The 14,991-nt window shown below is 51.9% G+C and overlaps 1 protein-coding gene across 1 annotated transcript in view; it reads left to right on the top strand.

Moving 5' to 3' along the window:
• Window positions 1-14,991, top strand: part of ARHGAP35 (Rho GTPase activating protein 35) — a 118,057-nt gene that overhangs the window by 91,961 nt on the left and 11,105 nt on the right. Inside the window, exons 4-5 of the mRNA XM_037155097.2 lie at window positions 12,501-12,578; window positions 14,067-14,198. Coding sequence (XP_037010992.2) covers window positions 12,501-12,578; window positions 14,067-14,198 — 210 coding nt within the window. The remainder of the gene's footprint in view (window positions 1-12,500; window positions 12,579-14,066; window positions 14,199-14,991) is intronic.

The raw sequence follows: 14,991 nt of genomic DNA, 5'->3' as shown, positions 1-14,991 counted from the left end.
GGACAAAAGGCCAAGCTATTACCCGAGCTGATTTCCTACAGCTGTCAGTGAACTCCCGGATTGCCTAATCTCATTGGCAGGGGCCCTTTATGTTGCCCCAGCAGGCAGCACAAAGCCTTTCTCCGAGGGGCCCGAGCAGCATCTGTGGGCGGCAGGGCAGGTGTGACCCTGGGCAAGTTCCTTCATTTCTCTGAGTCTCAGTTTCCTTGACTGTAAAACGAAGATGAAAATAGCTCCTTTGCAGGGTCATTGTGCATATTAAGGAAGATAACATGTGCCAAGTACCAGTTGGGAGCTCACACTGCCAGGCCCGGTGCTCAGTGCTTCTGTGAGTCTCATTTCATCCACAGAGCAGTGCTCTGAGACAGGTGTAATTCCAACTTCTGATGAAGGTAGTGGGATTCAGAAAGGTGAGGATCGGAGTTGGCACTCTGACTCAGAGTCACTGCTGTCTTGGCCGTGGTGCCTCCCGTCACGGAGGTGGTTTGAAACCCAAAGAAGACAGACCAGGTGGGGCCCTGGTAACTCACAGAGCATGGAGTCAGGCCAGCTAACATTGGACTCTGTTCCCTACACCAAATATCTTTCCGACTGCATGAGAGGGTTTGGTTTTTCCTCCTGATACCAAGTATCCGTGAGGTCTTTTCCAGTATCAGTTCTACTCTGACACCAGTTACATGTCCTACGACTCAGTTCTGACACTGCCCAGAGTTAGCCTCCGACTCAGCAGGGCCCAGTCTCACAAGAGTGCCCTCACTTCAGATGCCAGTTGAAAGTATTGGGTCCCCAAGTTACTCACACTTCTCTCTGACTTGGACACAAAGTTGGGGGTTCCCACACCTTCCATCAGGTTCAGTAACTTGCTTGAATTACTCAGAACTCAGAAAAATGCTCTACTGACTATTAGGGCTTATTATAAAGGGCACAGCTCCAGAACACCCAAACAGAAGAGGTGTGGAGGACAGGGTAAGGAATATGGAGAGTCCGTGCCCTCTCCAGGCACATCACCCTCCCAGCACCTCGGTGTGTTCACCATCCTGAAACTCCAAACCCTGTCGTTTAGCATCTCTATAGAGGTTCCAGGATGCAGGGATAATTGATTAAGTAATTCGCCATTGGTGATTGAACTCCATTTCCAAGCCCCTTTTTCCTCCTTGGAGGTTGTGTTGGACTGAAAGTCCTAGCCCTTTAATGAAGACTTGGTCTTTCTGGTGACTGGACCATATTCTGAAGTGGGCTAGGGGCCCTCAGTAGTCACCTCATTATCATGAACTCAGGTGTGGTTGGGAGGGACTTCTGTGAATGACAGAAGACACTTCTATCACCCAGGAAATTCCAGGAGTTTTAGGAGCTCTGCTCCAGGAACTGGGGACAAAGACCAAATATAAACTTTCTAGTATATACCACACTGCCCCTGCGCTCCCCACAGGGTTCCTAAGCCTGAGACCTTCCTTTGCCCCTCAGGGGGCACCTGGGGCTGAGGAGGCTTAGTCTGCTGAGGCTGGGAAGGAGCGGCAGGAGGAGCCCAGCCTGGGGCCAGTGCACGGGGAGAGCCCTGTGCTTCACAGAACACCTTACACACTTTGTTAGCTAATCCCCGTGATTCGGAGGACCATATCACTCTCAAAGCAGCCCTAAACTTTATTTGTATAAGAGGGAAACAAAGCCTGTAGTTCTCTGGGCAGAGGCCACTTACAGCCTGTGAGAATGGCAAGAACCCGCATTCCAGCCCTTCCGTGAAGCTGTGAGCCTCACAGCATCAGACTCAGCGGGATTCAGAAGTTTGCCCGGGCGTTTTTCCCTCTGGGGGGTGGAGGACACCCATGCCTTTCATCATCTCAGACATGCATCTTTCCTCTTCTCTCCCAGCTCTGGGGGTCCCTGTGAGATATACAGCCTGGGGAGCAGTGGGCGGTGGCAGCTCCTCCCGCGCTAACCCCCTGAAACTGTCTCCAAGGCCCCATTTTCTCTCTTTGGTGAGCCAACAGCAGCCCCGCCTGGGCTCACTTCTGTCACTGTGACTTTTACTTCCCCGCGAGCCACCAGCAGCCCCACCAAGGCTCTCTCCTGTTGCTTCTTCTACCATAAGTCCTTCCTCGTCTCACTGTGCCCAGCTTTAATAAACATACTCTCACAGTCACTTGGACTCGTGTTGTGAAATCTTTCCTGTGTGAGGTCAAGAACTCACATACTAAGAAAGAAAAAGTTTACCAAGTTTCTTCCCACTTGAGGAGGAGCTGTCCTAAAAAAAGCTTCCACATTTTCATCCACATTCATCACAGGCACTTTCTAGGCTGTCGTGGAGATTTGGTGGGACTGGCGCTGTGCAGTCCAGTCCGTTGTATCCCTGCAGTCTGCCTCGGTTTCCGTAATTCCGTCGTTCGGAGAAGGCAGCGAATAGATACTCCCATCTATCATTGTAACAGTTTAATGGGTGCAGTTACAGCTTGAATACACCAACAGGCTTTATGTGAGTAATTGCTGTATTTATACTGCTTTGAATTGATGACAAAGTGCTAAAATATGAGGTGTGTAGTTTCATATGCTGTGATTTTTATGGGGGCTCTATGTTATTTAATCTCTCCCTCCCCTATAATTCCAGGTTTGTTAGCAAGTTGTTTTCCCACTGTCCAAATAGTTTTAAAACAAAGCTTTCTTTGCTGCTTTTGACTACCTCCCATGTGCCCATTTCTCACCACCCTCTCATTCTCTGCTTGCTCGTCTAGTAAGCACAAGTCACTTCCCTTCCAGAAATGCCCCCGGAGCCTCAGAGTGGGCGGGCAGCTCCGCTCTTGCCCCTTGCAGATAAGCAGAGTTCACGGAGCTTGTGGCTCAGCACTGCTCACAGATTTCCTCAGGACCCAGTGCCCTAATCGGAACAGCATGGCCTGGCAGTCTGCCCGGAGAGCCCAGCAGCCAGAGAGAAGGAAAGCTTGTTCCACAGAGTAATCCTGCCCATCCAGCCAAGACAGAAATAGTCTGGGTGGGAGCCCAAACCCTGCGACAGTTCCGACAGGCCCTCCCGGCCTGGCCGTTCCGCTTGCACTTTCCCTCTCTGCGGCGGCAAGCGGGGTGAGGCAGGCCACTTGTCTGTGGCCAGCCGAGTGCACAGAACAGTGTGCTGCCCCCCGGCTGGAGGGCAGGCTCTCCGGGAAGAGTGGCCCAGGGGATAGTAGTACCCACAGGTGGCTGCTGGTTCTTCTCTGGCCCTCATGGGGTTGGCCTGACTGTGCCGTCTCATTTTTACCTGGGGGATCTCCTTTGTCCTATTCTCTGTCCTTCCTCCCGTGTGTGTGTGTGTGTGTGTGTGTGTGTGTGTGTGTGTGTGTGTGTCCAGCTTCTGGGGAGGGGTGCAGCCCTCTTATCTCTGCCAAAGCCGAGCCGTAACCCTGCCCTATAAAAGTGAAGGACCCGGCCCTAGCCGGGTGTTGGTTAGCACATCATCCCGATCCGCCAAGATAGTGAGTTCAGTCCCCTGTCAGGGCACACACAAGAATTAACCAGTGAGTGCATAAGTAAGTGGAACAACAAATCAGTGTTTCTCTCCCTCTCTGTCAAAGCGATCAATCAGTAAAAATTAAAAATAATTTTTATAATTTTTCAAAATAAATAAAAGTGAACAACCTGATCGGGAGAACTCAGGTAGAAGAGCAGATGCTTGACCCTAATGCGATAGTGAATTACAAAGCCCCTGTGACTTCACTCGTGGGCAGCTGAGGCGGCAGAAGCAGACCCTTCACTAGTCCCTAAAGGGAGGCTGGTGCACTTGAACCCTTCCCTGTGCTGGCCAGGCCTGAGACCTTCTCTTTCCCGCAAGTGTGGGCGAGTGGGGCCCTTGAGGCACCGGGCTGGTTGAGGACAAACTCCTTCCGTCCATTCCCTCCTGTTCTTCAACCAGACAAGGTGCGCTTGTGTATTCAGGCACGTTCGCTCTTTCCCTTCTTTGTGGGCATAGTTCCTGAAGAAGGGCGTCCCCGGGTGTGCGTTACTAGGCCTAGTCGGGTGCACAGGAGGGTGATCGGAGGACGCTGCCAGCCCTCGGGGGCCGCTGGCAGACCAGCATCCGGTAGGTAATCACACAGCGAGGCGGCCCCTTCAGACTGCGCCCAGTGCTGTGGTGACAAGTGGGGGAGGGGTGTGGTGATGAAACGCAGCCTCTGGAGGCAGGCCACCGGGGTTCAGGTATCAGCCCAGCCGCTGGCTCGCCATGTGGCTCCGTTTCTTCCACTGTAAATTGGGAATAATTGCCCGCAGCGGTGTGGCTCTGTTGATTGGGTGTCATCCTGCAAAGCAAAAGGTTGCTGGTTCGATCCCTGGTCAGGCCACATGCCTAGGTTTTGAGTTTGGTGCCTGGTCAGAGCACATATGACAGGCAACTGGTCGATGTTTCTCACATTAATCTCTTTCTCCCTCTCTTTCTCCCTCTCCCTCTCTTTCTCCATTCCCTTGCCTTCTCTCTAAAAATGAATAAAATACTTTGAAATGGGAATAATGTAATGGTGGTTCACCATGCTTTGGGTTACCCCACCATCGTGGGGGTTTGCTAAGACAATGCAGGCAGAATGCTCATCGCCATGCCTACGCATGATGTAAGTACTGCGTGAACCCGTGCAGTTGTTGGTGCAGCAGACTTCATTTAGGGCAGGGGCTCAGGGGAGACTTCCTATGGGAGCCAGCCATAAAAGGGAGGTGCAAATGGAAGGAACAGCGTGTAGGAAGGCTCTGAGACAGGAAGGGGTCAGTGCTCTGAGTCCCCGAAAGGCCATGTGACTGGAGCGAAGTGGGCAGGGGGAGGGCACAGGCCGGGCAGTGGTGCGGGCCACCCAGGCCGGTGTGGAGGAGTGTGTATTTTATCCTAGATGTAGAGAGGAAGAATTAGAGGCCAGGGCAGACCACGGTCACCTTTTCCGCCAGAGGATTATAGGCTTCTAACCTGTAAGTAGTGATCTTTCTTAGTGAGGGAAGAGAGGCCAGAAAAGGAAGGGCACTAGGCTGTCCTTGGTGACATGGTTGTTCCTTGTGGTTTGTTAGCTATCCAAAACCTGAAATACGTTAGACTCTGCCCTCATTCATGCGGGGGGGGGGGGGGGGGGGCGTCTGTTTCTGACCTGAGGGAGCTTTTGTACTTGGGGGCCTGCTGTGGAAGGGAACTCGGCATGGTATGCGTGGAGGTGGTAGTGATGGTGCACAGGATGAACCTGTGTGCTGGTTGGGACTGTTTCTTTGTTGTCCGTTCTTTGTTTAGCCAGTGAGACTCCTCAACACAGTGGCACCAGCTGGTCCTCAGAGTTACACTGCCATCCCTGGGCTTGCACTGGTGAAGGCACACTCAGAGCCCAAAGGACACTGGCACTCTTGGCAGGGGGCCCCCCAGCTGCTCGTGGCTTTGAACATTTGTGGATGCACTGCAGAGTGCAGTCTGCTGACCTCAGTTATGGGCCACACGCTTCTCTGCCCTCCACCCCAGACTGCCCAGAATGGGCAGCACCAACTCTAGGCTGGTGTGAAGTTCATTCTGTCATCATTGTGGTTTCTTAAACATATCTCTTGGGGTGTGCGTTTTCTTGAAAGTCAGGAAAAAACAGAGCCCCTTGTTTGGCTCAGCAGGGTTCAGAAGCCCTCTTTCACAGTTAATGACAGTAACTGCATGGGCAGCTTATAAAGGATCAGCCAGATGCTAGAGCCATATGATGCCCCAGACCTGGTGTGATATTTTCATCTCTTCCCCTCCAGATCTCTCTCCCTTCATCCTCAGCCTAGAGATTTATGGCATGGCTGTGTGTCTGTACAATGGTGTTGGAAATTTGTAAAACCACAGTGCCTAGTTGTGGGGCTAACACCCGGTCAAGCAATCATAATAGAGTGTTAGTGGAATTCTGTTGTGGGGAGAAAGGAGGTCTGGCATTGCCAGAAACAGATCTTGATTGACGAGGGCATTACTGAGAGAAGGCAGCTAACAAAGGAGCACTGGAGGGGCCAGAGTGACCCTAGTGTTCAAGTAATAGAAGAGCCACAAAATCATTCCGAGCACATCCAGAACAGGAAGGCAACAGGGAGATCTGGTGGGGGCTCTGTAATGTTATCAATAGTAGAACTTTATCATAGGAATAAAGGCAGGACACTTTCCACTGGCTCCTTTCTACATGGAGAGGAGGCTGCATTTTTCCTCCAGCTCCTTCCTGTTCAGTCCTCCGATTGACAGACGAGAACATTGAGTGTGTGTGAATGAAGACATGAATGCGTGTGACTAAACAGTGGAGGAATGGAAAATCCTTGTAACCCGTAATGAATCTGGCATTTGTGGATGTACCCTACATACAGTACTTATTTATTTATTTTTAAATTTTTTATTTATTTATTTTAGAGCAAGGGAGGGAGAAGGAGAGGAAGAGAAACATCAATATGTGGTTGCGTGTTACGCAGCCCCTACACGAGACATGGCCTGCAACCCAGGCGTGGGCTCTAAACTGGGAATCAAACCAGAGACCCTTTGGTTCGCAGTCCAGTCAATCCACTGAGCCACGCCAGCCAGGGCCCCCACATACAGTATTCAAGGGAGAAGGGAATGGGGAGCTAACGTTGGAGGGAATAGCGTAGCGTTGAAATGTACAGACACAGAAACAGACTTGAGTGAGCCAGTGCAGATCCTGCCCCCACCACTTACTCAGCTCTGTGGCCTTGGGCAAGCAGCTTAGCCTCTCTGAGCCTCCACTCGCTGTCTATAAAAAGGGAACAGAAATAATACCTCAAGGACTCACTATGATAATTCTAGTGATGAGCTTAGAAAAGTGCCTTAGTGCCTGGCTTTTTAATGATTTCAGTGTTCCAGCCAGTTATATGGTTTCCTTTCCTATGTGTCATCTCAGCAAAGTCATTAATAAACACCCTGATGTTTGATAAGGGCCCCGGGCTCTAAGAGGTGGACTGATTTGTCCCCAGTCACCCACAGAGCCAGGATCAGAATTGAGGTCACTTTGCATGTTTTTAAATGTTTTTCTGTGGACTGGCTTATTTTGGCTGAGCCCTTAGGATAGGCCATGTTTATAGGCAGGCGCTGTTGCTGAGCCTTGTCCAGAGTACAGAGAAAAGAAAAGGAGTGGTGGGCATTCCGCTGTGGACTCTGCCTGGGCTGTCTCATTTGTCCCTCGCAGCAGTCTAAGACGGTAGGTGATAATCCATTGTCTAGTCAGATGATTCGAACCCATGGCTCCCTGACACCAGAGCTCCTCCACTTGTCAGCTGGCTTTCCACTTAGGTCATTAGGATAATACCTGCTTCCTCAGCCCCGAGGGTGAGTTCTCCTAAACACATGCCGGCAGGGTGTGAGATGGGGACCGTTCTCTCTGTTGCGCAGAGAAGGGCACAGAGGCACAGCTGCCCCGTGTCCTTCAGCTAACAAATGGCTCTGCTTATGACCTAAATGTTGTACTGCCCCCTTGTCTCTCCATCTTCCACTGAGGCTGGGGTGCTGCCCTGTGATCCTCAGAAGCGATAGACTGTAGGTGTCCAGCTGGCATTGGACCCAAAAGGAGGGCTTTTTACGGTAGGGTTCCCAGGAGGTCAGTTGTCACCAAGACAGTTTGGATTTTTTTATGCTCAAGGGAGTTTCCTTCTCTCCCTGGCTTCTCAGCACCCCTCTGGCCTTGAAAACTGGCCTGCCTGAGCCGTAACCTCGCCGAGGCATGCAGGGGCACAGTTTATTAGACGCACTTCTTTTGACAGAAGTTGGTTAGTAGTTCGGACCTGTCTGGTGTAGGGCACTTTATTTAGCACTGGCAATACCCAATTAAGTTTCTTTAAAGGATTAAAGTGCTGAATTTTTATATCTAAATATAGAAAGTAAAAACAAATAAACAGGCCAGAGTTTGTCTTGGAGGAAGTATCGATTTGCACTGGAAAGGAAACCAAGGAGGACGGAGTCCTGGTAGGACCCGGTGGAGGCACGGCCTGGGCCGGCCGGCTGCGGAAAGGCTTCTGGCAGGAGCGCCGGTGCTGAGACACGGAGCTTGAGATCCAGGAATAAAGGCGTGTTTGGACATTTCAGAAAACCAGACACATTCCAGGGAAGGGGGCGGTTCTCCCCCTTGAGTTCCAAACTCCTGCTGGTCACCCATTCATTTTCCTAATGCCCCTGCTCTGCCAAGGAAGTGCCACAGGCATCTCCCAGGGGCCAGGGTCAGCGGCATTCGCTCCGACGGGAAACTCGGGGTAAAATGTGCCCGTTCTTAGCCCGGGGAACACCTCATGCCTGGCATTGTGGGCCATCTTATGTCACCAGAATACTTCTGAGGGGGACCACGCCTGAACGGCTGTGGAAAGGCCATTCTGCCCTGTGGGTGCTCAGTAAATATTGAAAGGAAGAATAAGGTCTCTTTGCTTTTCTCTTGACTGTTTTTTAACATTTTCGTGAAAGTCCTGCCTGGCCCAGGTGAAAAGTTTCAGTAATGCATAAGGGCTTGCTTACATAGAAAAAGCAGCAGATTTAATGCTCTTTGGAAATGTTTTGTTCCTAAAATACATGGTATTTATTTTTCCTTGCGTATTGTGCCTCCCCTGCCCCCCCAGTTTCACTAAATAATAGAATTCAAGAGTCAAAGCGACCTTAGGGCAGGGGTGTCAAAGTCATTTTCACCCAGGGGCCACACCACCCTCACGGTTATCTTCAAAGGGAAGGCAACCCAAAATTTTAGGACTGTCTGTATAAATGTAACTACTCCTTAGCATATAAGGAGTTGAATGACATTCGGCCCTTTGAGGCAACCATGAGGCTGATGTGGCCCCTGGTGAAAATGAGTTTGACACCCCTGCCTTGGAGGGCCGGGCTGTCTTCTAGAGCAACAGGTCTCAACATGAAGCTCCCTGACCACCCTCATCAGCATCGCCTGGAATGTGTGAAATGCAGATTCTTGGGCCCACTCCACAGAGAATCAGAAACTCTACAGGTGGAGCCCTGGAACCTGTATTCTAACAAGACCTCCAGGTGATTTGGACACGTGTGTGATTTTGAGAACCAGTATTTCAAACATAAAAGTAAATGAACACAGGCAGCAATATCGGATGAGGATCAAATTGCAGCTCTCTTGCTCTCTAACCGTACGTGTGTTCGTCACCCCTTAGCCTCTGCATTCCCGTCTCTAAAATGGGATTAGTAGTAACCTCTCTGGGGCTGTCTCGAGAGTTAATATAAAATGGATGGTAAGCACTTAGCATTATGTGCCTCGCACATAGTGAGCAGTCAAGTAAATGGTTTATTGTTGTTATTAACTATCTTCCCAGACCAGGTAGTAATCGTTTCAAATACCATTCTAGACAGATGGCTACCCGGTGAAGGGGGAGTTCAGAAGCTCTGGCCCGTTCCAAGGGGTGACAGCTGTAGCTGTGCACAGTTATTTTACACACTGAGAGAATGTTTGCCTTCCTGCACTTTCGATTCTCAGTTGGAACTCTGCTCTCTTGAGCCTTTGGAACAAGACTGTTCTATGTGACAGTTCAGATAGTTGAAGATGGTGACCTTGGCCGTCCTGAACTTTTGGTAGTTCTATTCCCAAAGACTAACTTAAACATAAAACCAGTGGGTTGTTTTGTTGTTGTTTTTAGAAAAAGGGTGGAAGAGGGCCTATTACTAAAACTCTGCTCATTAGTGGGTCTTTGGTGATTTCTGTAGTGTAGAGAGATGCCTCAGAGTGTAAGGTTGCAGCTTTCCCAGCTGGGCTGTGGCCGTGGAATAGACATTAGAGTTGGGGGTTACTGTCGGTAAGGACTCTGCCTTTTGCTGGCAGGCATGAGCCTTTCACCCCTGGAGTGTTTCCGTGTGGGCCCGTGGGGCGCAGGCCCCCAGCCCTTCCCTGCTCTGGTTTGGGCCGGCTGCCCGTGCTGTCGGGCATCCCGGTCCCCGTGCCTGTCCTCACCGTGTCACTGGCCCTGTTTCACTGGCAGGTTCGTGCCATTCACAGTCTGCTCTACACTCTTTGTTTTTATTCAATTGATGTCTAATTAGTAGTTGTGAAAAGTTGTACTGGCCAAGCAAATAATACCTTTCCTGAATTACACCAGGGTGTTGTGTAGAGCAGCATGGGATTGCTTTTTGAAAATGGGATGTCATAAAATAAACAAGTGTGCACGTGACAGGAAATACTGAGCGGACGATTCATTGACACTGAGGAGCTGGCCTTGCATTTTCAAATGCTTTCCTTTCTGTGATCATGGACCTAGTGAGGTTTCAGCAGGCCCACACCTCCAGTGATCTCCAGATAGCTAATTTGCACTTTGTTTTCTGCCCTGTAATGCTGGACAGGTGACCACTGGGAGACAGTGCAGAGGACTCCTCCGTCAGAGCTGAGAGTCAGGGTTGCCAGAGACCATGGGATGGCCCGAGGCCGCCTCCACAGTGGGGCTCGGAGCTGTGGCCCGTGCTTCCTCGTCAGGGACTTGGGAAGCTCCTGCCGCTTGTGCCGTTGTCTTTATATTCGAGGGGGCTGATCACCGTGGGAGGAGTATTTAGAAAGTGGTTCTTTTTTCAGCCCAGGGGTGAAGACTTGAGCCACTGACCTTCTCACCCAGGGCTTGCCCAGATTTGGATGATCCTATGTGCGGAGCCTGTGACACGTGTCGCTTGAGGTGTGAAATAGGTAGGAAGTTTAAATACATCTGACAGTTTAGAGAAGTCACTGAGAAGAGACCGTTGTGAAATTACTGCCTAGGGATGGCGCACAAGGCCCAGACAGCAGTGGGGGGGTGTTCCATCTTAGCCGCTCCCCGAAATGCAGCGGGCCAGCGGGCCACACTCGAGTGCCGTGTTTCAGGGAGGAAGGACTGGTCTGGACCTCCGCCTGGGGCATCAGTGTCAAGGGACTCCCAGGACCGTGCGGAGACAAAGGGCGGGAAAGCCCTGGCTTAGACACCTCACCTCTTACTTGCTGTTTGACTTGAGCCAAGGGCTGTGCCTTTCTGAACCTCACTTTTCTTGTTTGTATTTCATCTCGTAGCTCCTGCCATTGGGGACTAGGGGTTCAATGACCCCACTGTTCTATAATAAAGGAACTCATGGTGGATGGATGCAGGAAAGCACCTTCCTTTGCTTGGTGCACAATGCAGTGACCACTGAGGAGACATGAACTCCAAAGGGGAGGGCAGTGGGAAGGGTCACCACTGAGCCGAGGGGCCTTCGAGGCCTCTGGTTTGGAATGTGTCCACACTCCTCTCACCAAGAGCACTGATGGCAGCTCCTCTGTAAGCTAGACGTCGCAGGGTAAGGGGTCCTTGGGACCCATCCATTAACCCCCTTTTCTCTGGGGTGAAAGGCCTGTGTGCAATTAACAGCTTTTAAGTCAGGGAATTGATGACTTTTGCTTCAATGTTTTTCAAAGTTCACCTGCCACTAATCTGGGGTCCCAGAAAACAGGCAGGCTGACTGCTTTTATCTCGCCTGATGGCTGCCTCTCCAGAGGCAGCAATTACGCTGATAACTGACGTTGAGAACTTGGCTCTTAGGAGCCTCCTAATTGACTGCAGGCTCTGCCCCTCTCACCACTGCCTACGCTGCCTTCTGGTGTTGAGTGGGAGCTCCGGGCACTTCCCCGGCCCGTCAGCCAGAGCTGCTCGGAACCAGTCTTCAGAAGGCGCAGGGGTTGGTTTGGCCATGAGATCCCATCTCAGTTTTCACAGCAACTTAATTGTCCTTTAGACTGTGACCTGGGGGGGCAACGGTGGACCTTCCTTTCCTGAGAGGGGACGATGGAGTCGGGGGACGGCCTTCAAACCCACTCCTCTGCCGAGGAGTGGGGATTGATGGGTGGAGGACATCACTCGGTCACTGCTTCTTTATGTTCTTCTATACTATTTAATTGAGTTCTAGTGTTAGCTTTTCCTCTACCTAACGTGGTACACCCAAGTAAGTTCCAGAGAATCATAGAGTTAAATGGTTTTGGTTTTTTTTTAAGGTATAAAAAAGCAAGAAGGAAGAAATAGAAACTATCTCACTTAAGAATAGGAAAGTTTGTTTTAGGCATAAAAACAAAGGAAGATATCATAAAGAAAATGACTGGTCTTGAAAACCTAAAGTTTTTGAATTATGTACTTCAGAAAATTAAATATGCAAAAGTAGAAGACAGATAACAAAAGGGGAAATGTAAATGTTTATAAGATTAACACAGGTTGTTTAATATTCTAAGATCTCTTTCAAGTACCAAATGAGAAGAACCTCTCTGCGGGAAGGTGGACGGGCTCGTGACTAGGAAAGTCACAGAGTCAGAAGTGCGCACTGCCGAGAGTCTTTTACACTTACCAGTTACCAAAAAAACCATAATTGTGGCTTATTTCTAACAGTGAGAACTTGGGAAAACCTAACTGATTAACAATAGGACTATTTTTAAAGTTATAATATCCTTTGATGTCTTTAAAATCACGTTGTTAAGAAGTAAGACTATTTAATGACTAGAGTCCGGTCCTTCTTGTTCTCTGCCCCCACCGCCTGCTCCTGACGCCTGCTCGTCGCCCCTCAGGACTGAGCACCGAAGGCATCTACCGGGTCAGCGGGAACAAGTCGGAGATGGAGAGTCTGCAGAGGCAGTTCGACCAAGGTAAGGCCGTGGCCCGCTGGGCGCCAGAGGCTGGGACCCATCCAGGTGACCGTGACAGCTGCAGTGTGGCTCTGGGGTGCTTCCACCCCTCACAGCCACAGGTGCTGGCTCGGCGACTGAAAAAGAGGAGGCATTTGGCCCCAGTTAGCCTTGCTTCCACGGTCACACTGCCACAGAGCAGGGCAGAACGGGCGCTGTCAGCGAATGAAAACATCACCCTGCCAGGCCTGTCAGCCTGTCACCACCCACAGACACGGTTCCGGGTCACCACGGCACACGCCTCATTCGCTACTGAAGGGCCTTGCTTCCCGGGGCTGGGTCGTGCAGGGTGGCTACACGCACAGGGTAGGACAGTTGGGCGGAAAGGACAGTCCTGTTTTGCCAGGCCCCGGGAGTGCCCTCACGACGTCCCCGCACAAGAGAAGAGAGCAAGGGGACGCATTGAACCTTGGGATTCAGGCTTCCAGACCTGAACTCTCAAGAGTTAGACTCGCTCTTGGTAGTGACTCCCGTCTCCTTAGCTAGGGCAGCCCTGAGAGGCCACACCCCACCTGTTAGAACTGAGCACACTGGGGGACATGAGGTCTTACCCACTGGTGCCAGAAGCAAATGAGCCAAAGCAGTCAAAGTTCCCCGATGTCCCTGGCCAGAGAGGAAGGTAAGCTGAGGATCAAAGTAGGATTTGATTCAATACATAGCGGGGCCCGAGCCTGGCCCAGAAGCCAGGCAGCCCGTGCAGGCCTGTGCGACAGAACAGCCAGCCAGCACGCGGCCGGGAGCAGGCGCCCTGCTGGAGCCCCGGGGCCGTGGCACTTTGCAGCACCGCAGTGGGTCTCTGCCGGCCGGCAGTGGGAGGAGGTGACACGAGGGAAGCGAGACACCTGTGAATACTGGGGTAGGAAGCACACGGTCGAAACGAGCGTGCAGCCATGCACTGGCGTACCCACTTGTACTGTGCATGCAAGAATCTGTAACTCGGCTAAGTAGGAACATCTGCCGACTGTCAGAAGGTGATGGCTTACAAATCAGGAATACAGTGAAGTCTGAAAGGGGAAATTAGAGGCAGAGGGCAGTGGTATCATAAGCTGGGAGGGGCCGAAGTCAGGGAAACCGAGTCACCACCGTGACGCACCAGGGCTGGGGCAGCGGTCAGGATTGTTGGTGATGTGTCTGTGACCCACCATTTGGCCTTTTGCGAAAACCCTCTCTTTCCTTCTCTGGGGGGCATGGTGTCAGGAAAGGGGAGCAGCGCATCCCAGGAGACCCAGGGAGCTACCTGGTGGCACAGAAGGAGCAGGCGTGGTTCTTCTACTCGGGGGACAACCTTGGGAGGGGGCGTTTGCTGTCGGCCTCTGTCTGCAAATCTGAGAACCTTTCTTTCGCAGCACCCAGGGTCCTCGAGGCTTCTCTGACTTCCCCCGGCACTGTTTTCCTTTTGCTTCTGCCCAGCGTAGACCGCCCGCCCTCACTCTTCTGATTTCCTTTCAGACCACAACCTGGATTTGGCGGAGAAAGACTTCACAGTGAACACCGTGGCTGGTGCCATGAAGAGCTTCTTCTCGGAGCTGCCCGACCCCCTGGTCCCGTACAACATGCAGATTGACCTGGTGGAGGCGCACAGTGAGTGCCAGCCACTCAGCCTGGCTCGGGCACCCCTGCCAGCACCCTGAACCGGCCGCGTTGGGCGAATTGAGGGAGGGGGAGGGATTGCGGCCCCGTAAGAATGGGTCCTGCCCTCAGGGAGTGTGCACTATGGCTCTCGGAGCTTTGATTTGAAGAACATAGAGGAAGGGACCTAACAAGATGACACCAGAGGGACTCGCAAATGAGGCCACTGCCTTTGTAGACCAGAGGTGCTTCTCTGAGAGTCCCCCAAACTCCGTGAATTAAGAGCCTTTTTGGGTGCCAAGCTGGTCGAATCCCTGCTCCTTTGCTTGGGCATGGTGTGACGCTCTCTGAGCCTTCGCTTCCTGTGTCACCGTCCCTACTCCTGTTTGCAGAGTGAGGTTAGGGGAAGTCTGGGGATGGGGCTACAGCAGGCCTGTTGGGAGGTGGACGTTCTTTCCCTTCCCCTCCCCTGGCTTGTCCCTCTTCTCCCCTCACTCCCACGAGGAAGCCAACGTGTAGTCTGGGGCCAGGCGGCCAGCCTCTGTGGGGAACGGGACACTGCCAGTGGCCCCAACCAGACAGTCACGTGGGGCTGCAGCAAGGTAACACCTCTGGTTTTAAGGACCACCTTTGCGTGCTGTCCCGCCCTCCCAACCGCTGTCTGTCCCCCGGCCTGCCTCCTCCAGGAGGCGTCTGTCCACCCAGTTGGGAGCCTTCCCGCTGGGCAGCCTTTCCCGGCCTCCGTGCCCTGCTGCAGGGGGGCCTGAATCTCGGAGCTTCCCACGCGTGTGGCACTTTCAGCCTT

Source organism: Artibeus jamaicensis, unplaced genomic scaffold (assembly GCF_021234435.1).
Source record: "Artibeus jamaicensis isolate MK-2021 breed Jamaican fruit bat unplaced genomic scaffold, CSHL_Jam_final contig_1526, whole genome shotgun sequence".
In the NCBI taxonomy this organism is placed as follows: Eukaryota; Metazoa; Chordata; class Mammalia; order Chiroptera; family Phyllostomidae; genus Artibeus; species Artibeus jamaicensis.
This window is presented reverse-complemented; position numbering and strand designations above follow the sequence as displayed.